At 35.1% G+C, this 26,818-nt stretch overlaps 3 protein-coding genes across 3 annotated transcripts; all 3 read left to right on the forward strand.

The window, feature by feature from the left end:
* Positions 1-634: 634 nt before the first annotated feature.
* On the forward strand, positions 635-15,649 carry LOC108218394 (uncharacterized). The gene is made up of 21 exons (XM_017391313.2): positions 635-2,034; positions 3,485-3,796; positions 3,917-4,144; positions 4,266-4,386; positions 4,893-5,047; positions 5,233-5,866; positions 6,208-6,272; positions 6,384-6,485; positions 6,880-7,022; positions 7,621-7,676; positions 8,301-8,956; positions 9,104-9,294; positions 9,408-9,714; positions 10,134-10,403; positions 10,481-10,590; positions 11,161-11,494; positions 13,948-14,355; positions 14,458-14,740; positions 14,851-15,010; positions 15,110-15,186; positions 15,288-15,649. Exons 1-19 carry the CDS (start codon positions 757-759, stop codon positions 14,880-14,882), a joined length of 5,685 nt encoding a protein of 1,894 aa, XP_017246802.1. The 5' UTR covers positions 635-756; the 3' UTR covers positions 14,883-15,010; positions 15,110-15,186; positions 15,288-15,649.
* A 3,633-nt stretch (positions 15,650-19,282) lies between these two features.
* LOC108218396 (uncharacterized) lies at positions 19,283-21,274 on the forward strand. The gene is made up of 3 exons (XM_017391316.2): positions 19,283-19,695; positions 20,020-20,721; positions 21,207-21,274. Exons 1-3 carry the CDS (start codon positions 19,359-19,361, stop codon positions 21,272-21,274), a joined length of 1,107 nt encoding a protein of 368 aa, XP_017246805.2. The 5' UTR covers positions 19,283-19,358.
* LOC108218395 (DNA glycosylase/AP lyase ROS1) lies at positions 21,099-26,818 on the forward strand. Its single transcript, XM_017391315.2, has 17 exons — positions 21,099-21,869; positions 22,313-22,450; positions 22,532-23,298; positions 23,400-23,479; positions 23,658-23,742; positions 23,817-23,908; positions 23,975-24,043; positions 24,132-24,168; positions 24,255-24,337; positions 24,680-25,144; positions 25,350-25,386; positions 25,463-25,520; positions 25,780-25,919; positions 26,004-26,069; positions 26,169-26,283; positions 26,363-26,401; positions 26,486-26,818. Exons 1-17 carry the CDS (start codon positions 21,344-21,346, stop codon positions 26,602-26,604), a joined length of 2,916 nt encoding a protein of 971 aa, XP_017246804.2. The 5' UTR covers positions 21,099-21,343; the 3' UTR covers positions 26,605-26,818.

Genomic DNA, 26,818 nt, shown 5'->3' on the forward strand with positions numbered 1-26,818 from the left:
ATATATTTGAAATTTTTACGAAAATATACATGTGACTTAAATTGAGTAAAAGCGAATGAGATATTAATGAATAAATTTTGATGATGAAATTTGAATATATTTTACTCATTTTCATTATATTTTACATGATTTAAAAGTCTATGTATTTTTGACTAAAAATTTTAGTTATAAAATTATTTTACGGGTTCGAGATTAATTCCATTATGTTTTATTTAATCTTACTTAACATATATAGGGTCTTATGAGTAAAAAAACAAACATACAAGATTATTATAAATACAAGTGAAAATATACAATGATATCATTAGAAAAAACTAAATATACCAGTGATATTACATAAGATATCGTATATTTTAAAACATTATCTTCGTGATTTAATTAATCATTTATATTAAAAATATATTAATATAAAAGATTAATTATACACATCTAAATATTTGTTATACACACATGCTTATTATACCGAATACATATTTGTGATAATGACTTTTAATAAATTTAATTTTATTTGCCCATACGAAAGAATATGGTATTAAATAATCTGAACAAATGGTCTAAATTATTAATTCGAATTTCGAAGTCAATAACAAATTATTAATTTAGATGATTTACCCAACCGGTCCTTCTGTTAAAGTGTTCCCAACTGGAAAACAGTCATCAGAGTTTTGTAGTTTTCTGAACACAAATTGCAGGGCGGAGTAGCTTAAAACTACCAACAAAGACCATTAGGAATTCAGGATTCAATACCCAATTCGAATGGAGCTAGACCTAGATTCTCTCCTCAATTCAAATCTCACCGACGACGACAGCGACAGCGAAACCGCCACTTCTCAGCGTCGCACAGTTGACGAGATCATTCTCAACGACTCCTCCTCCTCCTCGTCATCTCCTCCCTCGTCTCCGAAGCGAATCGATGTTTCGAATAATTCGAAAACCCTAACACTTGTAAACAGATCACCTGAATTGCCTTATGCTGATGCACGGAATCGAAATGCTTTGCCTGCTTTATTTGGCAGCAGTAGCAGTAGTGTGAGATCCAGTGTTAAGCCTGGTGCTGCTTTGGCTGCTGCTTTTGCTGCGTCTCGGAATGCTCAGTCGCCTCACGCTGCTGCTATTAAGCTGCGGAGAGCTAGTGCTTCTTCTGTTGAGGTTAATGAGGTAGTTTCTCAACCGCTTGCTGTTGAAACTGAACTTTCTAGTAGTTTTGATGTTGATGATGCGGTTAGAGATGTTAATTATGGAATGAGTAATTTGAGGGATAGTTTTACGGAACGGAATGAAGGATATGAAGTTACAAGTGTATCTTATGTGAATGAATCGAGCCGTGATAATTTTGAACTAGTTTTGGATATGCACATTGCTCCTACTCCTAGTTTAACTACTGAAGAAGAGAAAGAAGAATGTAATTCGAAAAATTCCGTATTACGTGATGACTCTGCTTTTGATGTTAATACAGAAAATTTTATTGGTGAACAAAATGTAGATAATAATGCATTGGAATACGAGAATGGGAGAGTGGTTGAGGAGGATTTCATATCGATATTAGAGAAACATGATGAAGCGGAGGGAATACCTTCGTCTGAAAAAGAAGTAGAAGATAATGTGAATCAATATGAAAACACGTTCTCAAGTGATGGTTCGGAACCTTACGAAAACATTGATATGCAATTGGAAAATAGGGGGAGTGAAACAACTAGGGAGGAAACTCACATTTACATGAAGCCTCTTGATATGGCAGAAGAACTTGAGAAGAAATATGCACTTACAGATTCACAGGGAAAGAAAGACGCAGCCTCCCAACCTATGAGGTTAGAGGGTGTGCACCATGGGTCTACTGTGTTGGGATACTTTGACATTAATGCCAACAACACTGTTACACGCACAATTTCTTCCGAAACATTTAGGCGAGATCATGGATCTGCACAAGTTTTGGCTGTTCATCTCAACTATATTGCTATTGGAATGTCAAAAGGGGTGATTATCTGCTTTCCAAGTAAAAAAACCCCTATGGTTGCCGATAGTAGCGATGCAAAGGTATTTTCATACGGAAGTTTTTTACTTGAACTCTATTTCACCTTTTTTTTCTATTATTTGTGAGTGCATTACCATCATTCATACAATTTGCCTAAAATCAATTTAGATATTAACCTCTTAGATCAGGATGCCTACATTTATGCCTGGATTGAGACGACCTGAAGACCTAGCCTGTGCAACAACCTTGTGCATGAGTACGACCTCATGAGCATGATGCTGGAACTGACACTAAATTCAGTAATAATACTATTAAAACCAGACAATTATATCTTTAGTAGTCTATCAATCTTAATAAAAAAAATCTTTATAAAAACAATAAAATACATCACTTTGGATTGTTTGGTCTTTTGGGCCACAAATAATTAAAATATGACTTTTAAAAATAAGATCTTCAATATATATATTTTGTCATAAAGATCTTTAATATTATATATTATGGATAGGTTGGTTTTTTGGGCTGGGGTAAGAAAATAAAAGTGAGAACTATTAAAAATAGGATTTTTAGATATCATAGTTAATTGATCAAACGAAGGCAATTGATCATAAATTAGATAATGAATAATATGTGACAGATTTATTTTTTAATATATAAGTTCAATTAAAGAAAAATATTGTTTGATAAAAATCAAATCTCAAACAGTATACAACTGCATAAAACATATCTACTGCTTATCAATCATTTTCTTAAATATATATATATATATATATATATATATATATTTTACCTTTATTAATCTACCGTTAAATATTTAATTTTTTCTCAAATACAGTTCCTTTGTCCCAATCAATTCTTTACATTGGGGCTGGGCACGATGGTTAAGATAAATTATAAAGTAGTGTGAAACAGTAAGAAAAGTATATAAAGTGGTGGGTATTTAATTTATAGATTACATAAGGGAATAAAAGTGGTGGGTGAATCATATTTATATTATGAAAGTTTACTACTTTTAGAAAGTTTTGAAATGTAAAGAATTGAAATGGACATCTAAAAAAGGAAAGCGTAAAGAAATGAATGGGATGGAGGGAGTAATATCTAAGAATATACATGATGTGCTCTAAGGTTTGATAAAAATAAAATCTTAATTAGTATACAACTAGTCCTCGGTTGGAAGAAAAGAAATTGTATGGAGTGAAATTAAATCTGTATTATTCTGGGGACATTTATTTGTAATTTTCATTTATTCATCTATTTCATTTTTATGCTTTGAATAATATCTGAAACCCACCAATTTGGGAGTGGAAGTTTCATACTCCTTGCTATTCATTTTCTCCAGTGTCCTCATAAAAAATTGCAATCTTTTTTTCACTCTTCCCTCCTAAACCTTTACTTTAGTATATAACTCTCTTTCCTGCCTTATTTCATTCATCCTGCTGAATAATATATGGGGCGTTTGACTAGTCCAAAATTCACATTTTGACTTATGTTTCATATGCCAATAAAATTTTCCAGATCGTGATGCTTGGAATACAAGGGGAAAGATCTCATGCCTCAGTCATGGCCATGTGTTTCAATCGGCAAGGGGACTTGCTTTTTGCAGGATACGCTGATGGGCATTATACTGTTTGGGATGTCCAGAAAGCTACTTCTCTTAAAATCATTAGGGAACACAAGGCACCAGTGGTGCACATATTTTATCTTGGACTGGATTCTCAAACCAGTCGGCAGTTTAATGTGGTTAGTGGTGACAGTAAAGGGGTGATTAAGGTGATACACTTTAAATATGTTCCATGGATGAATAGGATATCCATAAATAAACAAGTGGTGAGCCTCTACCCTTGCATGCATAAATTTCATTGAAACATTTGTGCTGAACATATTTTTTCATTAATGATACTTTTAAGCATATTCAAATTTAGTAACGTTGATCCATTACTTGAGCAGACTCTTCTTGATGAAACAACAAGCACAGTTGTTTGTGCTTGTCCTTTGCTCTTTGACGAATATTCTGGAGGTGCCTTGACTTCTGCCCAGGGGAGTGCTACAGTAAATAGCAGTAGTATTGGAAGCATGATGGGAGGTGTAGTCGGGGGTGACTGGAAACTGTTTGAGGGCTCTTCTGTGGTTGAAGAAGGTGTGGTCATATTTGTCAGTCATCAGTCAGCATTGGTGGTACGTAATTTCTAAAAGATTCTCCAAATACTGTGGACCCTCCTTCCTGCACATGCATGTCCATAAGAATGTAAGCGCTCTTTGTAATCAATGTTATATGTTGTGTTCTTGTGGAGTGCAGGCAAAAGTCAATCCAGGTGTTGAAGTCTATGCACAACTTCCGAGACCTGAAGGGGTTCGGGAGGGGTGTATGCCTTATGCCGCCTGGAAATACATGAGACAACCATTCACTTCTATTAACGGTATGTGTTAAATGAGTTTATTAATTTGATGCGAGTGGTTTCTAAGATGACTATTATTTCCTAGTGCTTCACACCCTCTTTCTATAGATAACAACTTATATTATAATATATATATCAGTTATTTATTTATATAATATCAACAATACATTTTTGATGTAAAATATTGAATATGAATAACTCAGTGATGCAGTAAATGTATTAGACTCTATAAAGATAGAAAATATTATAGCAGGCTACATATGTATTAAAAAAAAGAAGTGTTTGTCACTTTCTTTTCTATATATTTAATGCACATAATTACAAATTAGGAAAGCACATCTGATTATTCTGGATCAAGGACTAACACATGTCAAATAATGATGATTGTAATAAGTTACCTCTATGGATTAATGAAAATTTGAGATAATATATATTGGTTGTTATGTATGGGTGTAACTGACCCAAATAAAATTTCAAAAGCAGAGAATAATTTATTCAACTATTATAAGTATACATATTTATTGTAGATGTGCCTGACAAATCATCAGAGAGAGTTGGGCTGCTTGCGCTTGCATGGGATCGGAAAGTTCAGGTTGCAAGGTTGGTAAAGTCGGAGCTAAAAATATTTAGGAAGATGACACTTAAAAGCTCAGCTGTAGGGGTGACATGGTTGGATGACCAGGTATCTTTTTTTTTTATTAGGTTATGCTTGTGGCTTGAAGGTCTCTGGTGCAGTTCATCCCCCCCCCCCCCCCCCCCCCCCCCCTCCCCCAACACACACACACCAACACAGACATAGATTCATTTTGAATATTTGTCATGTGTTAATTTAAAATAGTAAGAAAATGTTATTTGTTGTTTGTACAGTTGTTAGTGGTTCTTACATCAGATGGACAACTATGTTTGTTTGAAACTGAAGAAGGGATTCTGATTCACCAGACAAGTTTTGCTGTGGATGGATCTCGAGCAGATGATCTCATAGCCTACCATTCCCAGTTCAGTACTACTTCTGGAAGCCCAGAAAAAGCATATCATAATTGTGTAGCAATATCTGGTGCTTCTATTTATGTACTTGGGCCAAAGCAGCTTACTGTTTCTTGCCTTCTTCCCTGGAAGGAGAGGATTGAAGTTTTACGAAAAGCAGGAGACTGGATAGGTGCCTTAAACATGGCAATTTCACTTTATAATGGGGACACCCATGGAGTCATTGATTTTCCTAGGACATCAGATGAAGTGAACAATACTGTTATGCCCTACCTAGTAGAGTTACTTTTATCTTATGTTGATGAAGTATTTTCATACATATCAGTAGCATTCTGCAACCAGATTGGCAAGCTGGATCAGTTAGAGGACTCCAGCACTAGTGGTTCTGTACATTCCGAGATAGAAGAGCAGTTTACTCGTGTCGGTGGTGTTGCTGTAGAGTTTTGTGTTCATATCAAGAGAACTGATGTTCTTTTTGATGAAATTTATTCTAGATTTGTTTCTGTTAAACATAAAGGTACGCTTGTGTTGATAAAGTCCTAATTGTTGTGCCACTGTGTTCTCTTCTTGCCATGCAGTCTTAGATATAGGGTCTGATATGTTTTAAACACACTGAAGATTTGTGCCTAAAACTAGTTTTTAAGCAAAAAAAAGGAAAGATATATGCCAGGAATCTTGATAATGAGAGGAGACAGGTGCCTTAAGTATTACTCTTTTTTACAATTTTGTAGCAATACAGATATGTAGTAACTTTATATTGTTAATTTACTAGGCATACATATTTCATACAGCAGCATTCTATGCTTCTTGATACTGAATTTGGTGAATATTCTTTCTCCCACCTATTGTTTTGCACAGATACATTTTTGGAGCTTTTGGAACCATATATATTGAATGACAAGCTTGGATCCCTTCCACCTGAGGTATAGCTAATATGTTAATTGCTACATTTAGAGTATTTAAGTAAAATTATGATAGAATCTCCTTTTCCAATCCTCTGATGTATGTCAAATGTTATATATTTTTGGGCAAAGATTATGCAAGCACTGGTAGAGCATTATAGCATGAAAGGTTGGCTGCAGCGAATCGAACAATGTGTGCTGCACATGGACATATCTTCCTTGGATTTCAATCAGGTTCATTGAGTTATAAAAATTACATTTCAATTAATGGTTGTTAAATTTTTGAAATACAAATGGTGGACTTACAAATGGCTGATATTCGCCATGACATTATTAATATGTTACAGACACTTGCTACTTGCTAGTTGTAAATGAAGAGTTAGTTGAGAGATATGTGCATAGTTCTGCAGGTTAAAATTTGGATTGAGTGTTTAAATGAGGCTAGGCCAAGAATTGGAATGTGAACTGCCAAATATATTCTTCTCTATATGTCTCTTTAAAAGTTCATCTACTAGTCCCGAACTCCCCATCTTCCTCTTTGATCTTTCAAAGATCAATTAAGACTTCACACTTTTAGCTGTTAACTTTATTTAAAGGAGCCTGTAATTAGTTCCTATCTATGCTGTAGGTTGTCCGCTTGTGCCGGGAGCACAGGTTGTATGGTGCACTGATATATTTGTTTAACAAAGGTCTGGATGATTTCAGAACACCATTAGAGGAGCTTTTAGTTGTTTTACAAAATAGCCAAAAAGACATTGCTGCTTCCATTGGGTATGTTTCCTGTGTCTGTTCTATTGCATGACAGTTACTTTTGCTTGGCATATCTTTCTTCAATTGTTTGTGCATTGTGATGCTCATTAGCTTATGGACATTATGGGGTGGTAACAGAGCCTCTTTTTGTAAGTTTTCTCTTATACATGATAATAATGGAACAGATTTTTTTATATGGCAGAAAGTTGATATAACATAGACGTTCTTGAATTATTTTTTTATATTTATTAAAAACTATACTTATAATATTATTTCAGTATGTTTATGCTGAAAAGTTACTTCTAATATAATTGCAGAATGTTTACTGTAGAGACAGAATGCTAATATTGTAATCAATTAGGCAAAAAACGAAGTGTAATTAAGTCTAACATAGATAAAACTGTCAAGGGGACAAATTAAATGTATATGGCAGGGACTCTACAAAGTTAATTGACAATTCTAAAATGTGGTCTGACTCTTTTATTATTTTCTGTTGAATAACAAAACATGAAGAGCACTTGAATTGCCAACATGAAACTGTTTGTGCTTTCATGACAAGTAGATAATCCTTTTTCTAGTCTATAGAAGTTGGTATTCACATTATTGCATGTAAAAACAGGTACAGGATGCTTGTTTACCTGAAGTACTGTTTTTTAGGCCGTGCATTTCCTCCAGGTATGGTGTTTTATTGTAATGTACACGGATGAATAGACTCTGTTGAAATTAGTAGCTAACAGTTATTTATATGACAATATTATGGCTTGGACATGGAATTTTTATATTATGCACTTTTTATTGGATGGCAAGTCGATATAAGTTTCTATACGAAATTACTTCCCAAGTGTTCCAAATGAACATGTAAGCAACACATGCAATTGAAGAGTATGTAAAAAAACCAAACCGTTATTTACATAAAAAAAATTCCCAGGGCTTTAAGCCTGATGTTTTCTACTTATAGTATACAGTAGTTTCATACCAAGTCAGAGGCCAAAACCTTCCTCTACCTCCTAAAACTTAAATATCCTCCTTTGCACCTTAAACAAAGCACTCCATTGTTCCCATCTCTACAATAAGCATTTATCATCTGTAAGCCAATGGTGAGAAATAACCATCATTCGAGAAAGTTTTGACTGAAAATTTGCAAATTTTATTACCTAAGAAAAGAGCTAGAGCATGTCAATCCTAAAAAGTTACCAGCACACTAATAGTTTTTCTAGGAACTAAAGCATTTTGGTTAGTTATCTTTTTGTATGCAACTTCTGAAAATAATTAGAAAAGAATATATAATTTGTATTGCAGGACCAGGAATTCTTTCTCCAACACGCTTACAGTCTGTTCGAAGAGAACTTGTACAATTTTTACTGGAGGATTCCAAGATTCCAAGTTCACCTGGACCTGCAAGCTCATGCTTAACGCCGCACCCAAACCTATTTCATTTGTTATTTTTGGACACGGAAGCTACTTTAGATGTTCTGAAGTGGGCATTTGTAGAAGATGAAGTTCAAAAATCAGACCATCCTTCACCTGTATCAGCCCTCTCAAATATGGACTCCACAAAAGATCAATTCTTCCAGAATTTGTTGCAGAAGACGATTGATGTTCTTGCTGTAATCATTGATCAAAGATGCTCCCCAAATAACAGATCTGTCAGTAACTATGATGTCGAATTTAAAGAAATTTGGCCTTCAAAGAAAGACATTAGTCATGTCATTGACTTTGTTGCCTACTATATCTCGTGCCAAAAGGCTACTGTCTCGAAGAATATATTGGGTGAAATATTAGTGTACCTGACATCAACAGCGGATGTTGATATTCATCCAATGGTTTCAAGACAGAATCTACAAGCTTTTAGAAAAAGAGAAAAGCAAGTTCTTGAAATTCTGGAAGTAGTGAACGAGACAGATTGGGATGCGTCATACTTGTTAAGTTTGTGCGAGGAAGCACAGTTTTACCAGGTAACTTCACCACATTCTGCGGTCTTTCACATTATTTGATATATACATGTAAGTGTATGAGCAGAAATTTGCTTGACTGTTGTTCTCTATGTAGACAAGCCATGATAAACAATGAATGTTGACCAGTTCTGTCATATGTTTATATAGGTTTGTGGTTTCATTCATGCAATTGGACATCAGAATCTTGCTGCTTTGGAGAGCTATATGAAAGATGCTGAAGAACCAATCCATGCCTTTTCCTTTATAAGTTCTACACTGCTTCAACTTCATGGAAATCTTTCCGATGCTTTTCTATCAGAAATTATGTCACGAATTCCAGATTTGGTCAAATTAAGCAGGTGAGAATTCATAACTATGTTTTAGTGTTGTTTCACATGAAATGTGATATGTTTATATTGACAGAATTTCGACTCTGCTTGATACTAGCTGTCTTGTTCTTAAACATTTTCAGAGAGGGCACATTCTTTTTGGTGGTTGAGCATTTCGGCAGCGATCATGATCGTGCTTTACGTGAGATGGAATCGTGTCCTAAAAGCCTCTTCCTCTATCTAAAGACTATAATGGAAGCTCACACGAAGGGGTCTCTTAACTTTTTGTGTTTCAAGAAAGGTGATAATGTAAATATTCGCAGTGGAAGAAGGAATAGATGTCATCCTAATAGAATTGAGACGTACATGGAAAGGATTTCTGAATTTCCAAAGTTGATGCGTGATAATCCAGTTCATGTAACAGATAATATAGTTGAACAGTATCTTGAGGTAAAATTCTGACTGTCTAGCAGGTGGTGCATGCTCTACTTAAGTGATTCGGTTGTTGCATATGCACTTTTGTACTATTGAGTGCAATCTTAGAGAAAGGGTAATTGTTATTCTTTTTATTCTTTTGATTGCGGGCTGGTTCTAAGGGCGACTGTGATTTGTTGTTGATTGGGGGTCGGTTTTGTTTAACGGTAGTGTCCAACTTGTTTAAATAGCGCCTTTGCTCCTTTAGCATCACATAATGTTACAAATTTCTGCATATATACTGTATAGTATCCAGCAGTTGTTTCATAATAATTATTATATATTTCTATAATCTACTGAATAGCTGCAATGTCTACATGAGTGTGGGAATTGCATAACGAATTTTCTAGGAACACACAACTTATAGCTTAAGCATGTTTCTGATGTTTTTGCAGCTATTATGTCAATATGAACCCAGTTCGGTACTCAATTTCCTGGAGACTTTTGAGAACTATAGGGTCGAACACTGTTTACGTTTGTGTCAGAAGTATGGGGTGGTAGATGCTACTGCTTTTTTATTAGAACGGGTTGGTGATGTTGGCACTGCTCTCTCACTTACTCTTTCGGTCCTCGATGACAAATTTACCATTCTTGGTACCACTGTTCAAGATTTACTTTCTAAATCTAGTATGAAGAGTTTCAACACTGTTTTGCAGAAGAAAGAGGTGCACAATCTCTTAAAGTTTCTCATCATGGATCAACTATTGTGTCCTATGCATATTAAACATAGCTTTTTGTTCAGGTAAATGACATACTTGAGATAGTGCGTGCCTGTATTGGACTATGCCAGCGGAACAGCCCTCGAATGGATTTTGACGAGTCTGAGTCCCTCTGGTTCCGATTACTTGATTCGTAAGTTCTTAATGTGTAGGGTTATATACTTTTTCTTTTGAGGTCATTTACTATGGAGTAATTTATTTGATTAAGGATCCTTGTAATCATATAGCTATTATCTTAACCCCCTGTTTTCTTAACATAATAGGCAAATATAATTTTTCACGTGTTTAAACAGAGACAAATACTTGCTTATATGTTAATATATAAATCGTTGCGCTAGGTACTTTTTTTTACAAATGATTGTTACATTAAGCTTATTATAAGCCCTTTGAAGCTTATTGAGCAAAGATGTCCTTATTGTACTAAAACAATTTAATATAATTTTTGCGCAAAACATTTGCCCTCACTGCTTTCTGTTTTATGATAGCATTTCTATTTTAATTCTAGATTAGTCTGAATTCATCGATTCGTGTGTGTGGTTCAGGATTAAGTCTGAGTTGTATTGACAAGGTAAATGGGTCGATAGTATTATGTAATCTGCACATTCTCCTGGTGGCTTGCTACTTGACATATCTCCTTTTCCTTGCTCCACAATACAACTGCTTTGCTAAAAGTTCTTATAGAAACTACTGAATTCCAATACAGGTTTTGTGAACCATTGATTGATTCCTACAGCACCAAAGTGAATTCTGAGGGAAAATTTAGCACGGATACTTTAGCTAACTCATTGGACAGCGAAGAAAATAAATCAGGGTACGGAATCAGGTGGAAGCTATCAAGATTTGAAAAAAGTGCTTACATTTTAAGGAAATTGTTTTCTTTGTTCATTAAAGAGATTGTTGAGGGAATGATTGGTTACGTCCGCCTTCCGACCATTATGATGAAACTCCTATCTGATAATGGTAGCCAGGAATTTGGTGATTTTAAAGTGACTATCTTGGGAATGCTTGGGACATATGATTTTGAAAGAAGGATTTTGGTATGTTTACTGTTCAGATTCTTTGTTTTTCTTCTATTTTTTTTTTTATTTTTTATTAACAGCTAGTCAGAATCCCTTGCTTAAAAAATTGTTATGATCTTAATTGCATATTCACCGTAATTTAGATGGTAAACAAAGAGGTGTTGATGTGTGCTCCATATAATCAACTTGAGTCTGATAAACCATCCATGGGATTTATATGTTGTTTGTAACAAATGTGGAGCATGTATCTATGGAATTAATTGTTGATTAACTTATTTTATTATAATGGTAAATTATTTGTAGCTAATAAATCTCTTTTATTTAATAAGTTGGGATATAAACATTAGGTAGTAGTTATTGACCATGATTAATTTTCTTTAAACTAAGATTAACTCATTCTCCAAGTTTTAGGATAAATATTTAAACAGGTGAAAGCACCGTTGGTTTAATCGTCCCAAACTACATTATATCTAATCTTTCAATTGAAAAAACACAATATTGAGGCATGCTCACGTTCCTTGGAATTAATCTGCAGTAATTTATCAAACAATCCCCAAAATCCTCAATCACATCATCTTGAACATCTCGAACATCTCGAATTCTAAAGTTTCGTTGTGTCCGACAATATTGCTGAGCAGACTAGCAATACAGTAGAGCATTAATACACACCGGACATGATGGTATAACCTCAAACATTCTTACTTCTCAATTTTGGATTAGTAGGTAAACAATAAGATGTAACCCTCTATACTTTTTTTTGGGCTTTTCATAGGATCTATAATTGTCTCAAGTTCTCCCAGAATCTAGATATATAAGTCACCCATCGACCTTCAACTTCCTGAATCTTGTGATGTGCGTTACACATCATATAACACCCTGACTTAACATTGTTCCAGTACCAGTGATCCCCCATCAACAGTATAAGTTTGGGGAATGCTAAATTAAGAGCCTTGTCGTTTCATTAAATAGATCTAAAGTCACACTATGTCCCACTCTTTAGAGCCTGACACCATGAGGCTATTACCCTTTAGGTCCTGCCACCATAAGCCTATTACTCTTTAGTGCTTGTCACAATGAGACTATTAACTGTAGCTATATCAAAACAAGGTGAGTAGATGTTAGGTGAGGATGGTGATTATGATTATCTGGAAAAACGAGTCTCTTAAAATATCAGTATCCATTCCTATGCTGATAAACTTCCTTCACTCCCGTTTTAACAAGATACATACATACATCTCTGAGGGAAGAGGAAAACATTCATACATACATATATATACATGTATATGTATGTATACATCTCTAAGGGAAGAGGAAAACATTCATGGCATACTTAGGTAGCGCTTGAACTACAGTTTTGAAAGAATCTTGTTGTCCCAACTTTGAATCGGATGTATAATGCGATCCTTTAAGTACCCCAGCATAGCTGATCTATTTCTACTCATCATGGCTAGGAAGACCCAGATAAAAGCCTCTTTCGTCTGCCTGCCAAATACCTAAATTTTTTAATTTCAGTAGTACCATGGGTGTTTCTACTGAAGAACGCTGATGATCTAATCAAATTAATTTGTTTGATTGATGCTCTCTCCAATTGATGAAGAAGTCGCTGTTACTGAATACCTTCCTGGTAGGCATCTTTACAGGAAATAACAATCATTTGCAAACATTTCAGACATTGAAGGCGCTCCCATGGTCACTTTACACCATATATTCTTCCTGTCATCTCAAACCATTTATTCAATGCTTAAAACATGTCCATAGCACTGATAAAAATATGGTTATAAGGATCACCATGGCGAAGTCCTCTCGTAGGAATAATAGGAAAAGGGTCCTTTCCTCATGCACCAATTATATTGAACCAGGGAGATACAATTTGGAACCAGCCTCCCCCTAGATGGTAACGTGTTTTATATACTGTGAAAGAAGTGTTCGTTTGGTAAAGAATAATTCAACTTAAGAGTTTTATGTGAAGTCTCTTTTAAGTCGTCTTCGATTGGTTATAGGGGAAAATAGAGTTATTGGTTATATATTGCCAACCTTTCCTTGGGGTACTTGTATGTCTAATATCTCTGGCCTTGTATTTAAAGACCAAAGAGCATGAGTGGCAAACTGGCAATTTCTTTGTATTTTAAGTACTAGTTTGATATGCTCTGGACTGTGTAGTTAATCTTTTAGGATATTCTCACCGTAAAAGAAGAGTAGGATTATATGTGATGATAAAATTAACCAGTAATTAATGCAAAGAGATACAACCATTGTGTAGAAGATATGAGAACAGTACGTTATAGGCAGTATATTCTGCACTGACTTATTTTTATCCCTTTACTGATTGAATGAATTATTGACCGTTGATCTGAGTTACTGTTGTATATCTTAACATGTTTTACATCCAATTTAAGTGATTGTGACAAATTATATGGATGCTGTTGCATGTGTAGACAAAGTTTCTGTATTGACTAGTGCTGTATTTACAGGACACTGCTAAATCATTGATTGACGATGACAACTACTATACCATGAGCCAACTGAAGAAGGGGGCTTCTCATGGGTATGGGCCTAAGAGTCTGTTATGTTGCATATGTAATTGCCCACTTTCGAGAAACTCCACAACCTCTAGAATTCAAGTATTCAGTTGTGGACATACAACCCATCTGCAGTGTGAACTTCAAGAAAATGAGGCATTACAGGGAGGATTTTCGGCAGGATGCCCCATATGTATACCTAAGAAGAACACTCAGGGTTCTAAAAGTAAGTCTGCCTATGCAGAGCCTGGATTAGTAAGAAGACCTTTGTCAAGAAACCAGCCAGCAGAAGGGAACAGCCTCCATCTAAATGATAGTGAAGCAGCTGAGAGTTCCTATGGTTATCATCCAATTTCAAGGGTTAGTATCTGTGATGTGTGTGTGTGTGTGTGTGTGTCTGTGTGTGTGTGTATTTGCGTGGCCTGAATTTATACTAACCAGATTGCCACTTGGGTGCAACAGTATGAAATCTTAACTAGTCTTCAGAAAGACAATAGTTTGAATCATGTAGATAATACACCTCAGTTAAGACTTGCGCCACCAGCCCTTTATCATGAAAAGGTGAAGAACAATTTTTTTGGTGAAGCAAGTAGCAGTGGAAAGGTAAAGAAAGGAAATGATCTTTTAAGAGGAGAAAGTGTTGGTAATTCTGCAAAACTTCGAAAAACAAGTAAAAGCAAGCAACTTAGAGATTTAAAGTTGAAAGGATCTTCCATTCGATTTCCATTGAAAGCAAATATTTTTGGTAATTTATGATACAAATCTACATTTTTTTTCTGTACCCTAGAGACGATGCATTTTATGATGCTACATATTTCTTTTGTGATTTGTGAACAAATGGTATTTGTTATTTAGGCAAGGAGATGATTAGCCGGAGGCTACACTAAAACAGCAGATACCTTCAAGGGAATTATGGCTGGAGTATTTTCATGAATCTGCTCAACAGCATTAATAATTGCTTTGATGTAGAGGAAACAACGTCATTCAATGTCATGCGGAAGTGTTTTGACCCAGAGTAATATCCTGTATCAGTATAGACTCTATACGATGTTCCAGCTTGGGTTAACTCTTGCTTTTGGCTCTCTCATAAACTTCCAGTTGAATGCGGTTTTAGGTAATTTGCAAGGCAATGTGATTACCTTGGAGATTTGTTATTGGCATCGTCCTTTCTTTGCCTTGGGGAATAATAAGGTAATTTTCCCCCAATTTCTCTGAAAATGCCTTAATTTGATATTTCTATACGTATAAAGATGTAATAACCAAACCTTTAAACCTAACTTATGGCTTTGCAGTTCCACGTTTCCATATTTTCACCCTATTTATCTACTTATACTGTTGATATGGAGAGACAAGTGTGGTAACTTGGCAAAATAGAGATGAAGCAAGGCGGAGAAGTACAAAGATGTATGGGCCAATTATTGTAGAGTCAGTTTCCTTGCCAATGCTCCCCTATACGTATTAATTAGCAGCAAAACTCACCTGGCAATCAATTGGCATTTACCAGAACTTTGGTTTTTGAATTGCTATCTTCTGGTACAAGTCAAAACTTTCCATTACAATTATGTATATTGTTGTATAGATCAATTAAACACTTTATGCATGTTCCATTGACGGTTCTTATTATTTTTGCAAAGTTGTGGAAGTTTTTTCGTAAGTTTTTAAAATCTGAACTATTTTACAAAATAACAATATTTTGTATATAACTGACTTAATTTACTTGTAAAATTGTATATGCTTTACTTCTATTTTTATTTTATTTTTGCCACAGAAGGAGATTTTATTAAAACCTCAAATCATGCAACAATACATGTAAAAATTCCGAACGGACATTATCCAATTGCCAACAATTGAACTAGACCTAACTACATAATGTGTTATTTTATTCGCGGATTGCTAATAAACTTTAAAGATATTGTTTGATCTTTAAACTCGGACAACATTGGCTTGCAACATCTGCTTGCATTATTATTCTGCATAGATTTGATACCTGACCGTTGCACTTCTGATTGCTTGGACAATAACGCTCTATAATTCTTATTACATTGTTTTTTAAAGTGTAAAGTAAAATGTAAATTAATTTTACTATCCTTTCTATGAAATGAAAGATGAGTAAAGAGATTATATCTGTCATTGATAGAAAGATGGACAAAGATGGGTAAAGAGGGGTAAAGAGATTTTATAGTGACAGAAAGATGGGTAAAGGGAGCTGTATTGGTCGGTTTTGAGCAAGTGCACAAGTGCAACAGCACAGGGCCCATGCAAATTCAGGGCCCCAATTTATGACAACTTCTTTCTATCTCTTAGTATACTCATGATAAATATAATATAATATTAATATCACTTTAATTGTTAGCATTATTTTATTTAAACACTAATCAATTCCCAAGACTCAGCCATGAATGTCTCTTCTTATTCCTTCTCTCTCCCCCACAAACTAGTACACTTTACAAGCAGTAAATCCCACACAGTCACATATATATTTAAGTCTAACTACCCAAAAAACAAAATTTTTAATCAGCAAAGCTATTTTAGTGACTCATCTGTACACTCCACCGTCATCTCATTTCTTCCGGACTCCATCAAAAATTTTCAAGCTCCGGTGTTCATCAAATGGGTGTAGAAATCGTCTGAATTTTATTTTTTAAAAGCCATGTTCAAGTGATAGTTGATGTTTTTTGTAGTAGTTGCAATCAAACAAATTTTCAGTTGCAGTAGTACAATTTTATGGATGATATCTTGTTATTATAAATATATTAAACTTTTGTCGTGTCATTTGGAAAGATCTCATTCCTAAAGTTAGCACAGAGCCTCAAAAAAGTCTCAGACGGCCCTGGCTGCATAAGTTGAAAGCTAAGTGTAGGCATAATTTGTTTATTTTTTTTTACCCGTAATTAAGGGATTGCGGCGATGCGAGTAGGCCTAAGCAAGCCCGGCAAAAGTTCCTGAGTAGGTCTAACCAAACATATTTATATGTTTGAATTGATTGTGTTGTTAATCTTAGAATAATGTTTTTATTATGTCATTGTATATTATTGATTTGAATGTATGTAAATTTTTCCTTCACGATCTTGAAAAATGAGACATCATTTTCAAAAATTATCTGGGACGTTCATATCTCTAGGGGCGGCCCTGATTATAAAGTTTGGAGTCAAAGACTTCGGTGAGGATGTTCCATAAGCTTTTCAAAGCTTTGGTTCAGAATAGACAATAGGAGTTGGTGCATGTGTTCTTTAAGAATGGTAAGAAGTTGAATATTGTTGCAAATGTGTTGTAATATAAGTATTGTTGAAGGGTTTTGTTGAGGGTGCGCTTAGGCCTTAGACTTTAGAGTGCTTGATGAGATGGCGGAAACAGTTATGGTTCCAAATGCACTAACTTGCACGGCTGTATTAGTGGGGACCTGTGTCTTGAGAGGATGTTTGACATCTTCTCGTCGTGAAAGTATTATTAATCTTGATTTCAATGTAATCATAATAAGTAACATCGACGTTACTATGCCTAGCCTCACTCTCACAAAACTATTATCGACAACAAAATTATTATGGACATCAGCTGTGGTGAAACTATTATACACCAAAGTGGATATAGAAAATATTTTTCAAATCCATAATAATAGTTCAAAATTTGTAAAATTAGAAGGTAATATCAAAATTTAAACAGTTCTTCTCTCTTCTCTTTTATAAAACACTATTCACTTTATACGTAACAAATATTTAAAATATTATTCTTATTAGTTACCACCTTTTTCCTTTTCCAAAATAGTATAACTTAATATACATTTTATTGATGGGCAAAATATACACCCAACATCCTAATGTAGACATTTTTTTTTCATATTTAGACATTCTTTTAGTAATTACACAAATATCTAAAAGTTTAAAGTGATTATACTTTTAACTTGGTATAAACCAAAATTGATAAATAATAATGAGCAATTTGAAATATTGTTGAAAATATTTATTGGAATCTAAATGATTGAGAGAACACGTTGATTTAATAAAAAAAATTTATTTTACAGTGATTTGAAACATGATAATTAAACTTTTTATCATTAAAAAATATATTTTATGATATTGTATAATATTATTTATAAATATATATTCACTAATAAAAATTTAATGAAAAAAATTTCTTAAATCACTATAAAATAAATTTAATGAAAAAATTTAATCCACACCCTCCGAGCAGACATAATAGCTAATTTGAAAACAATTTCATTGACATAACAATAATGTAGTGGGGTTTATTACTCCATCGCTTAATTCATATATCATGAATAAAGACTATATGATTGATATTATATAACATATCAATTTTTATTAATATATATATATATATATATATATATATATATTTATAAATAATATTTATATAATATCATAAATATATTTTTTAATGATAAAAAGTTTAATTATCATGCTTTAAATTCTATATGCATTCATTTGTTTTTATATAATTTTTATATAAATTCATTTAATCTAGTACATATAAATTATTAAATGATTTTTACATATCATTCAAATTAAATGTTATTACATGCTATTCATAATCGAGACCACAATATACAATATTACAAAACGCTAATTTAAAAATTATATATATATATATATATATATATATTATATTGTTAACGTAATTTGGATTCAGTCTCACAAAATAAAATCAATATTTCAATTACACCTATACCATGTCATTTATGTATAAATAAATAGAATCAATTTTGGTTCAAAATTAACTTTAAAACATGATTATAAACATTGTTAACAACATTAATATATATTTTGTCATAATTAATTAATATAATATGTTTTATCAATATAAGTTATCATATGAGAGATCGTGACAAATAAAATTGTTATTTAAAATCTGAACAATTCATTTACTACCACGAGGCTCGCTGCATGTCTCCGTTTCCTGGTGTCCCGACACGTGGCTCTGACATTTGTTCACACTTCATCGTAACACTGATAAACCGACGTTGCATAGTTAGAGTCTATCTATGTCTATTCATCTGTGTCAATTGCAATTGTTTGGTTCGCTAAAATAACTACTAAGAATTAAAGGAGATAGCTTGTATTATATCACAAGGTTTGTTAAATTGCTCTGTTATATGTTAAGTTTTCAGTTCTCATCTTCATTTTGGTACGGTGAAATTTGTTAAATATTACAAAAATTTTATGCCAAGTGCATGTCTATTTTATGCACTTATTGAGAAGAGATATGTTAAGTAGATGAGTCTTTAGAATTGAAGTCGGTGTTTAAACTGCAGTAGCTTAGTTTCTGGATTTTTATTTGTTGTTTTCTCAACTGATCTTGTTCTTACTAAATCCTGAGATCCAATTTTTTACATTGTAGAATTAGTTATGGACACAAGAGGAGATAGTTTGAAAGCTTCATGCGCTCCAGCTACCCCAGGGAAGCCACAGCTGTGTCAAGAAACTACCGGGGTCTCTGTCCTTAGTGAAACCGGGCAGTTTCCTAAATCAGCTTCCTGCGGTAGTTTGAGAAGTTCACCTGAAGCAATCAATAAATTTAGTGGTCCTACAGAAACTTCAGCGCGGGGCTTCTCCTTGCATTCTGTTGACAAAAACATGCCCTTTTGTGAACTGCTAGCACTTGTAAATCCAGGGGGTGCCGAGAAAATAGCTTCTGTGTCAAACAGCTTTGTAGGTTCTACAGTACCTGCAACTCAGATTGAAGGTATGTCATTACGAGAACCAGATTTTGTTATCTTCTTTTGTCAAGTCGGAGTTTTATTTGGATCCATGATCTTTGTAGGTGATTATTTTCATAGCAAACTTAGTCTTAAAAATCAATCTTATGAGGATACAGTTCAAGTCTGATTTTGCTTATTAGTACATTTGCATATTACCTGGCTTAAAAAGAGGAACGGAATTTTTTTAAAAAACATAAGAGAGAAATGACAAGAAGAATTTGCTGCAGCTTGAAATGAATTAAAGTAATCAGAGTACAAAGATTAATTCAATACACGATAATAGTAATAGACATTTGCTTGTGATACAGATGAAGAATCAAAACAAGGGCATGAAAAAACTTGTCAACCAAAAGAGGACAAACAACTTGTAAACAACACGGAAGGAGTTGTCCAGCAAAGTGAACATTCAAGTGATGCTGTATCCAAACAGGTGCCAGAGCACAGCAACCCTGGACAAGGGAGCGACGTAAGTTTGGGTAGAGCTACACCAGCACAAAAAAAACCAAGGAGAAAGAGATACATGCCCAAAGTAGTGAGGGAAGGTCAGACTAAAAGAACCCCAAATGTAAAGACTCAAAAACCTGTTAACCCCAATGATGCCTCGACACTCAAGAGAAAATGCATACAAAAGAAAGAAACTAGCATTCCACCGAATATTGACTTTGTGGATTTAACCGAAACAGATGAAGATGCTCCTTCAAAAACTCCAACCAACTTAACCAGAAACATTCACCCAGATACTCCCTCTACCACCTCGCTCAGCAGTAAGCCAAAGACAGCTTCCCGTCCCCGTAAACTCTGCAAGAGATCGTTGAATTTTGATATTTCTTCACAAGTGGGGGAAATAAAATCTTCATGCGACCCTGCTGCAGAATCTGATTTGAAATCACAAGCACAAGGTTCTTATACAGAAATTCAGTCAACTCTGCAGCTCGGGCATGGACCAGAAGCAACTGCGGGGAAAAGCCAAGTTGAGCATATATCCGATGTTCAAAGCGGTAGTACAAGAGGTAAATGTCACATTTTCCTCAGACCCCTCATGACAGCGTGTCTAATTTTGTACATATAGTAGATTTAATTTTGTACTCACAACACATTGAAATCCAAGTGATTCTTCCAACTTCAACACCAGTACCCCTAGTTCTAGGGGGAACAAGCTAGAAGGATGAAGAGAGGACATTTAGGTGCATGTAAGGAATACCGCCATTGCAGTATATTGATCAACTAGAAGAAGCATCTGTGCAAACGATTCTTCTTCCTGTTGACAAATATAGCTATGATAAAAGGCAATCCTTCCACTAGGTCAAAATTGCAATGATGGTATTCCTGACATGAACTTTCCCACGATCTATATGAAAATGAGAAATGTGAAATGCCAAAATGCAATAGAGCAGACATAAAAATACTTTCCCAAGATTTACCAAGGGAATTATTACACCTTAGACAGTAATTGTATGTCATCTGTAGCTCAATTTAATACACCTCTAACTTTCAGATCCATTTTGCCCACAGGTAACAAGGAAACTAGAAGGAAGCGAGCAAGGGGCTCTTCTACTAGAGTAAAGAACATCGCTTCTCTGGTTGAAACTTCAGAACACATTCTATCAACAAGATCAAGTACCATGCAAGAAGATGGAAACGCCCATCAGCCATACATCCATGCAGCAAAAACAACCAAGAAGCAGACAAAGAAAAATACTAGGAATTCAGGTAGCAAAGTCGGCACAAAACAGCAACTTGATCGATCAGCAACTTATTTCTTCTGCATTTTTCCTTGCAGGTTCTTCCCCAGGTGCTATGCTTTCTGTTGATGCCCTAGCTGATCATTTAAGGCTTCTGGATATTAATGCAGAAAGGAAGCAAGGTGCAAATCCTAATACAAGTGCAGGTAGCTGCAATAGTGCAAGATGTCAAGAGCAAAACACACTTGTTGTTTATCAGAGAGATGGCACTCTTATGAATGTGAAGGAGCAAACACCACGCCCTAGAGTGAAACTTGACCAGGAGACGATAAGAGTCTGGAATCTTCTGCTGCAGGACATTAACAGTGAAGGTATTAATGGGAACGACGAGGAGACAAAAAAATGGTGGGAAGATGAAAGAAGAACTTTTAATGCAAGAGCAAACTCGTTTATTAAGTGCATGCATCTTATTCAAGGTAATTAAAAAGATCCATATTCGGAAAACATGTCAAGTCAAATGGCAGAAAATTGAGACATAGTTATCGTTCCTTTGCTTATCATTCTTGGCCAAGAAACAATTCTGCATTCTAATGATGTATGGTTATGTTTTCCGCATAACAAAATATTTCAAGTTAAGTGTTATCCTGATATGATACATTATACATGTTAGACATCTATAGCAACATTGAAAGAGTTTCAAGTTCAAGTCTTTCAATAGTGCTTGTAAAAGAGCACTCAAGGTGAAACTATGATATTTCAACACAAAGCCGTCAGAGCTATGATATTTTTAATACAATGCCTTTAGAGTCATTCCCCAATTCATGTTATGTGCAACTCCTATAGATAAAGAAATATTAGAAATAGAAATTTTACCTGGATTTTCACTGTAACAGCGCAAAAGCTTGTCGTGTTTTTGCAGGAGACAGGACCTTTTCTAGGTGGAAGGGGTCAGTTGTAGACTCTGTCGTTGGTGTTTTTCTTACACAGAATGTCACAGACCATCTCTCCAGGTTAGCTGGTCATTTGATTTTCAAAGAATTTGATACGAAGACTTGTAGCTGAAACTTCTGACTCCATTATTTCTGTCCCTGCAGTTCTGCATATATGTCACTTGCCGCAAGATTTCCCCTTGTCTTAGAGAGCAACCATGGTCCACTTGTCGAAGAGGTGATGAACGTTCCTGTCAGTAATCCAGAAGATACCCCGAAAGAAATGAAGTCAAAGCAGCCCACCTTGAACGAGCGATCAGTGATTATTCAGGAGATTGATTGTGATAAAAACAGAGAGGTACTCAACAGCAATGAACCGTGTGTAAGCAGAATTGACTCTGGTGAGGTAGCTATGTCATCAGGATTACACAGGGAAGGAACAGAAGTTCTCTGGAGAGAAGAAATTGGATCATCACAAGGAACTGCAAGATGCAGTGTTGATATAGTATGTCAGCCTCAAACATCTTCTCCAAACCTTAAGAATGAGGTCGAATCTATCGACAAGGAAAAGATCTACCAGGTGGAGAGTGTAGATTTTGAAAGAAACACTGGGACATTGGACGTGACAGGAGCCACGGGTGTTTTTGATGAGTCGAAAAGCTCTTCTTGTCTTTCCGAAAACATCAAAAACGCCCGTGCCTCCTGTCACGTCCAACGTCACAGGGATTCTCACTCAAAACCTAATGGCAAGACATACAAACCCAATAAGGGAAGAAAGGGTAAAGGTAAACAGCCTGCAGCTGAATGGGATAGCTTTAGGAAGCAGGCGCAGGCCAAGCCCAATGGTGTAAGACTACGTACACCTAACACAATGGACTCAGTAGACTGGGAGGCAGTACGACTTGCCGATATTGATGAGGTTGCTCAAATCATTAGAGACAGGGGAATGAACAATGTCCTTGCGGAAAGGATTAAGGTATGGCTTACATTTCAGATTTAAGAATTGCTTACATGTGGGATACCTAATTTATACTACAGATGTAGTTAGTCATTGACATTAGCTTAAATTGCGAGCAGGAATTTCTTGATAGGCTCGTAACCGACCACGGAAGCATTGATCTTGAGTGGTTGAGGGATGTCCCGCCTGACAAAGCAAAGTGAGTCTTTGATTACAAAGATATTTCTGTTCTATATATTTAAAATAATTGTGTTTAAAGATGCTGGGTAGCTCAGATTAACAACTTAAGAAGAAGATAATTAATTAATATACCTGTTTAAAGCTTCATCCAACCACATTACTTATTTAAATTAATGGAACTTCACTTCATTTCCCAGAGAGTATCTACTAAGCATCAGGGGACTAGGTTTAAAGAGCGTGGAGTGTGTTCGCCTTCTAACGCTTCACCATGTTGCTTTCCCTGTAAGTTGTCCGACTTGTAATCATGTTGCATCTACCTAGGATAAATCAGAGTCAAAACATATCCTTTTGAGCAGGTCGACACAAATGTAGGACGTATAGCTGTTAGACTTGGATGGGTACCCCTTCAGCCACTACCTGAATCGCTGCAGTTACATTTACTGGAAATGTAGGTACTTAATCTCAGTGTACATAACCATGTCAAACTACGAAAGTTACTAACCTTTAGTTGTAGGTATCCTGTGCTGTCTTCAATCCAGAAATATCTCTGGCCCAGACTCTGCAAGCTAGACCAAAGAACATTGTGAGCCAACTTTCTATCCATATATTCGATAAATTATATTCATTTAATTAAACACTTCAGTTGCTAACTTTGTACACTCATCTTATAGGTATGAATTGCACTACCAGATGATTACCTTTGGGAAGGTAATTGAATCCATTCTAGTACAAGAGAAATTTTCAAACTGTATATTTGTGATGAAATATCTTAGAGAAAATTTTGGGAATTGCAGGTTTTCTGTACAAAAAACAAACCCAATTGCAATGCATGCCCACTGAGAGGAGAGTGCAGACATTTTGCAAGTGCATTTGCGAGGTGTGCAAGTCACTTCTCTTGTTTTAAATTCAAAAGTGAATAAACATGCATGTTGATATTTATAAGAAACATATTTTTAGAGGTCCAGAATGCGTAAAATGGGAAGGGGTTAACTATTAAATATGGTTACCCAGGATATACAATTGCAGAAACTACTGGTTGACCAAAATATACTGACAAACATGAGCACATCAAACACAATGAAAGCTCTAACAGTCTAAAAGTAAATTGTATAGATTATTTATAGAGTCATACCAATGCACCATCATACAATGCAATCTTATTCACCAAAAAGATCATTTCACTTATGAGTCAGATGTGTAATTAATTTAATTTATGCAGTGCAAGGCTAGCTCTACCAGGGCCAGAGAAAAGAAATGTAGAGACAACAGAATGTAATGTGGTCGATCAAAACTTTGTTGAGAATATTGATAGATTGCAGCTACCTGTATCTCTGAGTGATCAGCTGTCGGAAGCAAACACGCAGATAAGCCATTGTCTGCCTATTATTGAAGAACCAGCATCACCAGGGCCTATAATTGAGCTTCCAGCAACACCAGAGGCCGAACGAGAACAGGAGTTAGAAGATGACATTGAAGACTTTTTTAGTGAAGATCCTGATGATATTCCTACAATCAACTTAAACATTGAGGAGTTCACTCAAACTTTACAGGAATACATTCAACAGAATATGGATCTTCGAGAAAGTGATGTATCTAAGTCTTTGGTCGCTTTAACACCAGAAGCTGCATCAATTCCAGCAGTAAAACTGAAAACCACCGGCCGCCTGAGAACAGAACACCAAGTGTAAGTGTGTACTTCTATTTGTCTATCATAAATAATGGTTGTGTTATATTTATAGAGCAAATAGTTGGAGATAAAATTAGGCAGTAAAGAAAAATATTTAAGGTATACTTTTAAAGGTTTTTCTTTCTGGGTAGCCATCTTAGCAGATTTAAAACCTTAGCAAGGTTGTTTGCTAGTTTCTACTAATGTTCTCTCTGTTCTGTAGGTATGAGCTTCCTGATACACACCCTCTGTTAAATGGGGTTAGTATAAAGTCATATAACTGCAATTACTTATTTTACTTTAAAGCATTTTTCTGAGTGATTTCTAAATTTACAGCTTGAGCAGAGAGAATCTGATGACCCATGCAGTTACCTTCTTGCCATATGGACTCCAGGTAAACAATTAAATTAGTAAGGTAATAGGCGAAAGGGATAAAACCATAAACATAAGGGTAACATCATAAGATACAATTTTAACATGACCTTGTGCTTTCAATTATCTAAGATGATACTGAAACAGTTCTGCCTGAAACATAAGGGCAACAGCCATTTCACCGACTTTATACAGTGTAGTGACTCCTATCTCAGGTTAACATGACCTAATTTTTTGCATTAACTAAAGTGATTTTGACCCGGAATGATACTTTCATATAGGTGAAACCGCAGACTCAATTCAGCCACCAACAGGACCATGTAGCAACCAAGAATCAGGTAGCTTTTGTGATGATAATACCTGTTTTGCATGCAGTAGCACAAGAGAAGCACAATCCCAAACCGTTCGAGGGACTCTTTTGGTGAGAACATTATCATGATTAATTTCAGGGTAACCAGATAAAACACAGACTAACATCGAATTTCATCTCCTATGTTATGTACAGATACCTTGTCGAACTGCTATGAGGGGAAGTTTTCCCCTTAATGGGACATACTTTCAGGTTAATGAGGTAAATACACATTAATTAGCTAAAATAACTACTGCTATGCGATTATTATACCTTGATGTACCTTTGTCTAATTAAACTTAAACATGCATATTCCCACAGGTGTTTGCAGACCATGCTTCTAGCCTACGCCCACTCGAAGTACCTAGATATTTGTTGTGGAATTTGCCAAGAAAAACTGTGTATTTCGGAACCTCCGTTACTGCTATATTTAGAGGTAGAACTCATAAAAGTCGTGGTTTCAAGATGTTATTCAGCTAGGGGAATGACACTAACACGTTCTCTCATCTTATTAGGTATGTCGATGAAAGACATCCAGCTGTGCTTCTGGAGAGGTATCTCTAACACTCTGATCGCATTTTGTAGTATGATTTGAAAATTGGCAAAGCATATTCATCATATTTGTTATAAAAATTCAGGTTATGTTTGTGTGAGAGGATTTGACCGCGAGAGCAGAGCTCCCAAACCCCTAATTGCTAGGCTGCATTTTCCGCCAAGCAAATTATCAAAGGGAAACGAGAAGAAAGAAAAGGAGTAATTGTGCTCACAGGAATCATGTATATGAATGAGTAGCAGAGGAATCATCAATAATTGTGATTTTATCATACTTGCACTTGAATTACAATTCAAAAGTGAGAAACTCATTTGCAACTAAAAATTACCATCTGTATGTGTGTGATTATACTACAAATTCAACGATTTAGTAAATATTTAGATGCAACAATTTCATGTTATACACATATAAGAAAATG

The sequence above is a fragment of the Daucus carota genome, chromosome 4, assembly GCF_001625215.2.
Source record: "Daucus carota subsp. sativus chromosome 4, DH1 v3.0, whole genome shotgun sequence".
Classification (NCBI taxonomy): domain Eukaryota; kingdom Viridiplantae; phylum Streptophyta; class Magnoliopsida; order Apiales; family Apiaceae; genus Daucus; species Daucus carota.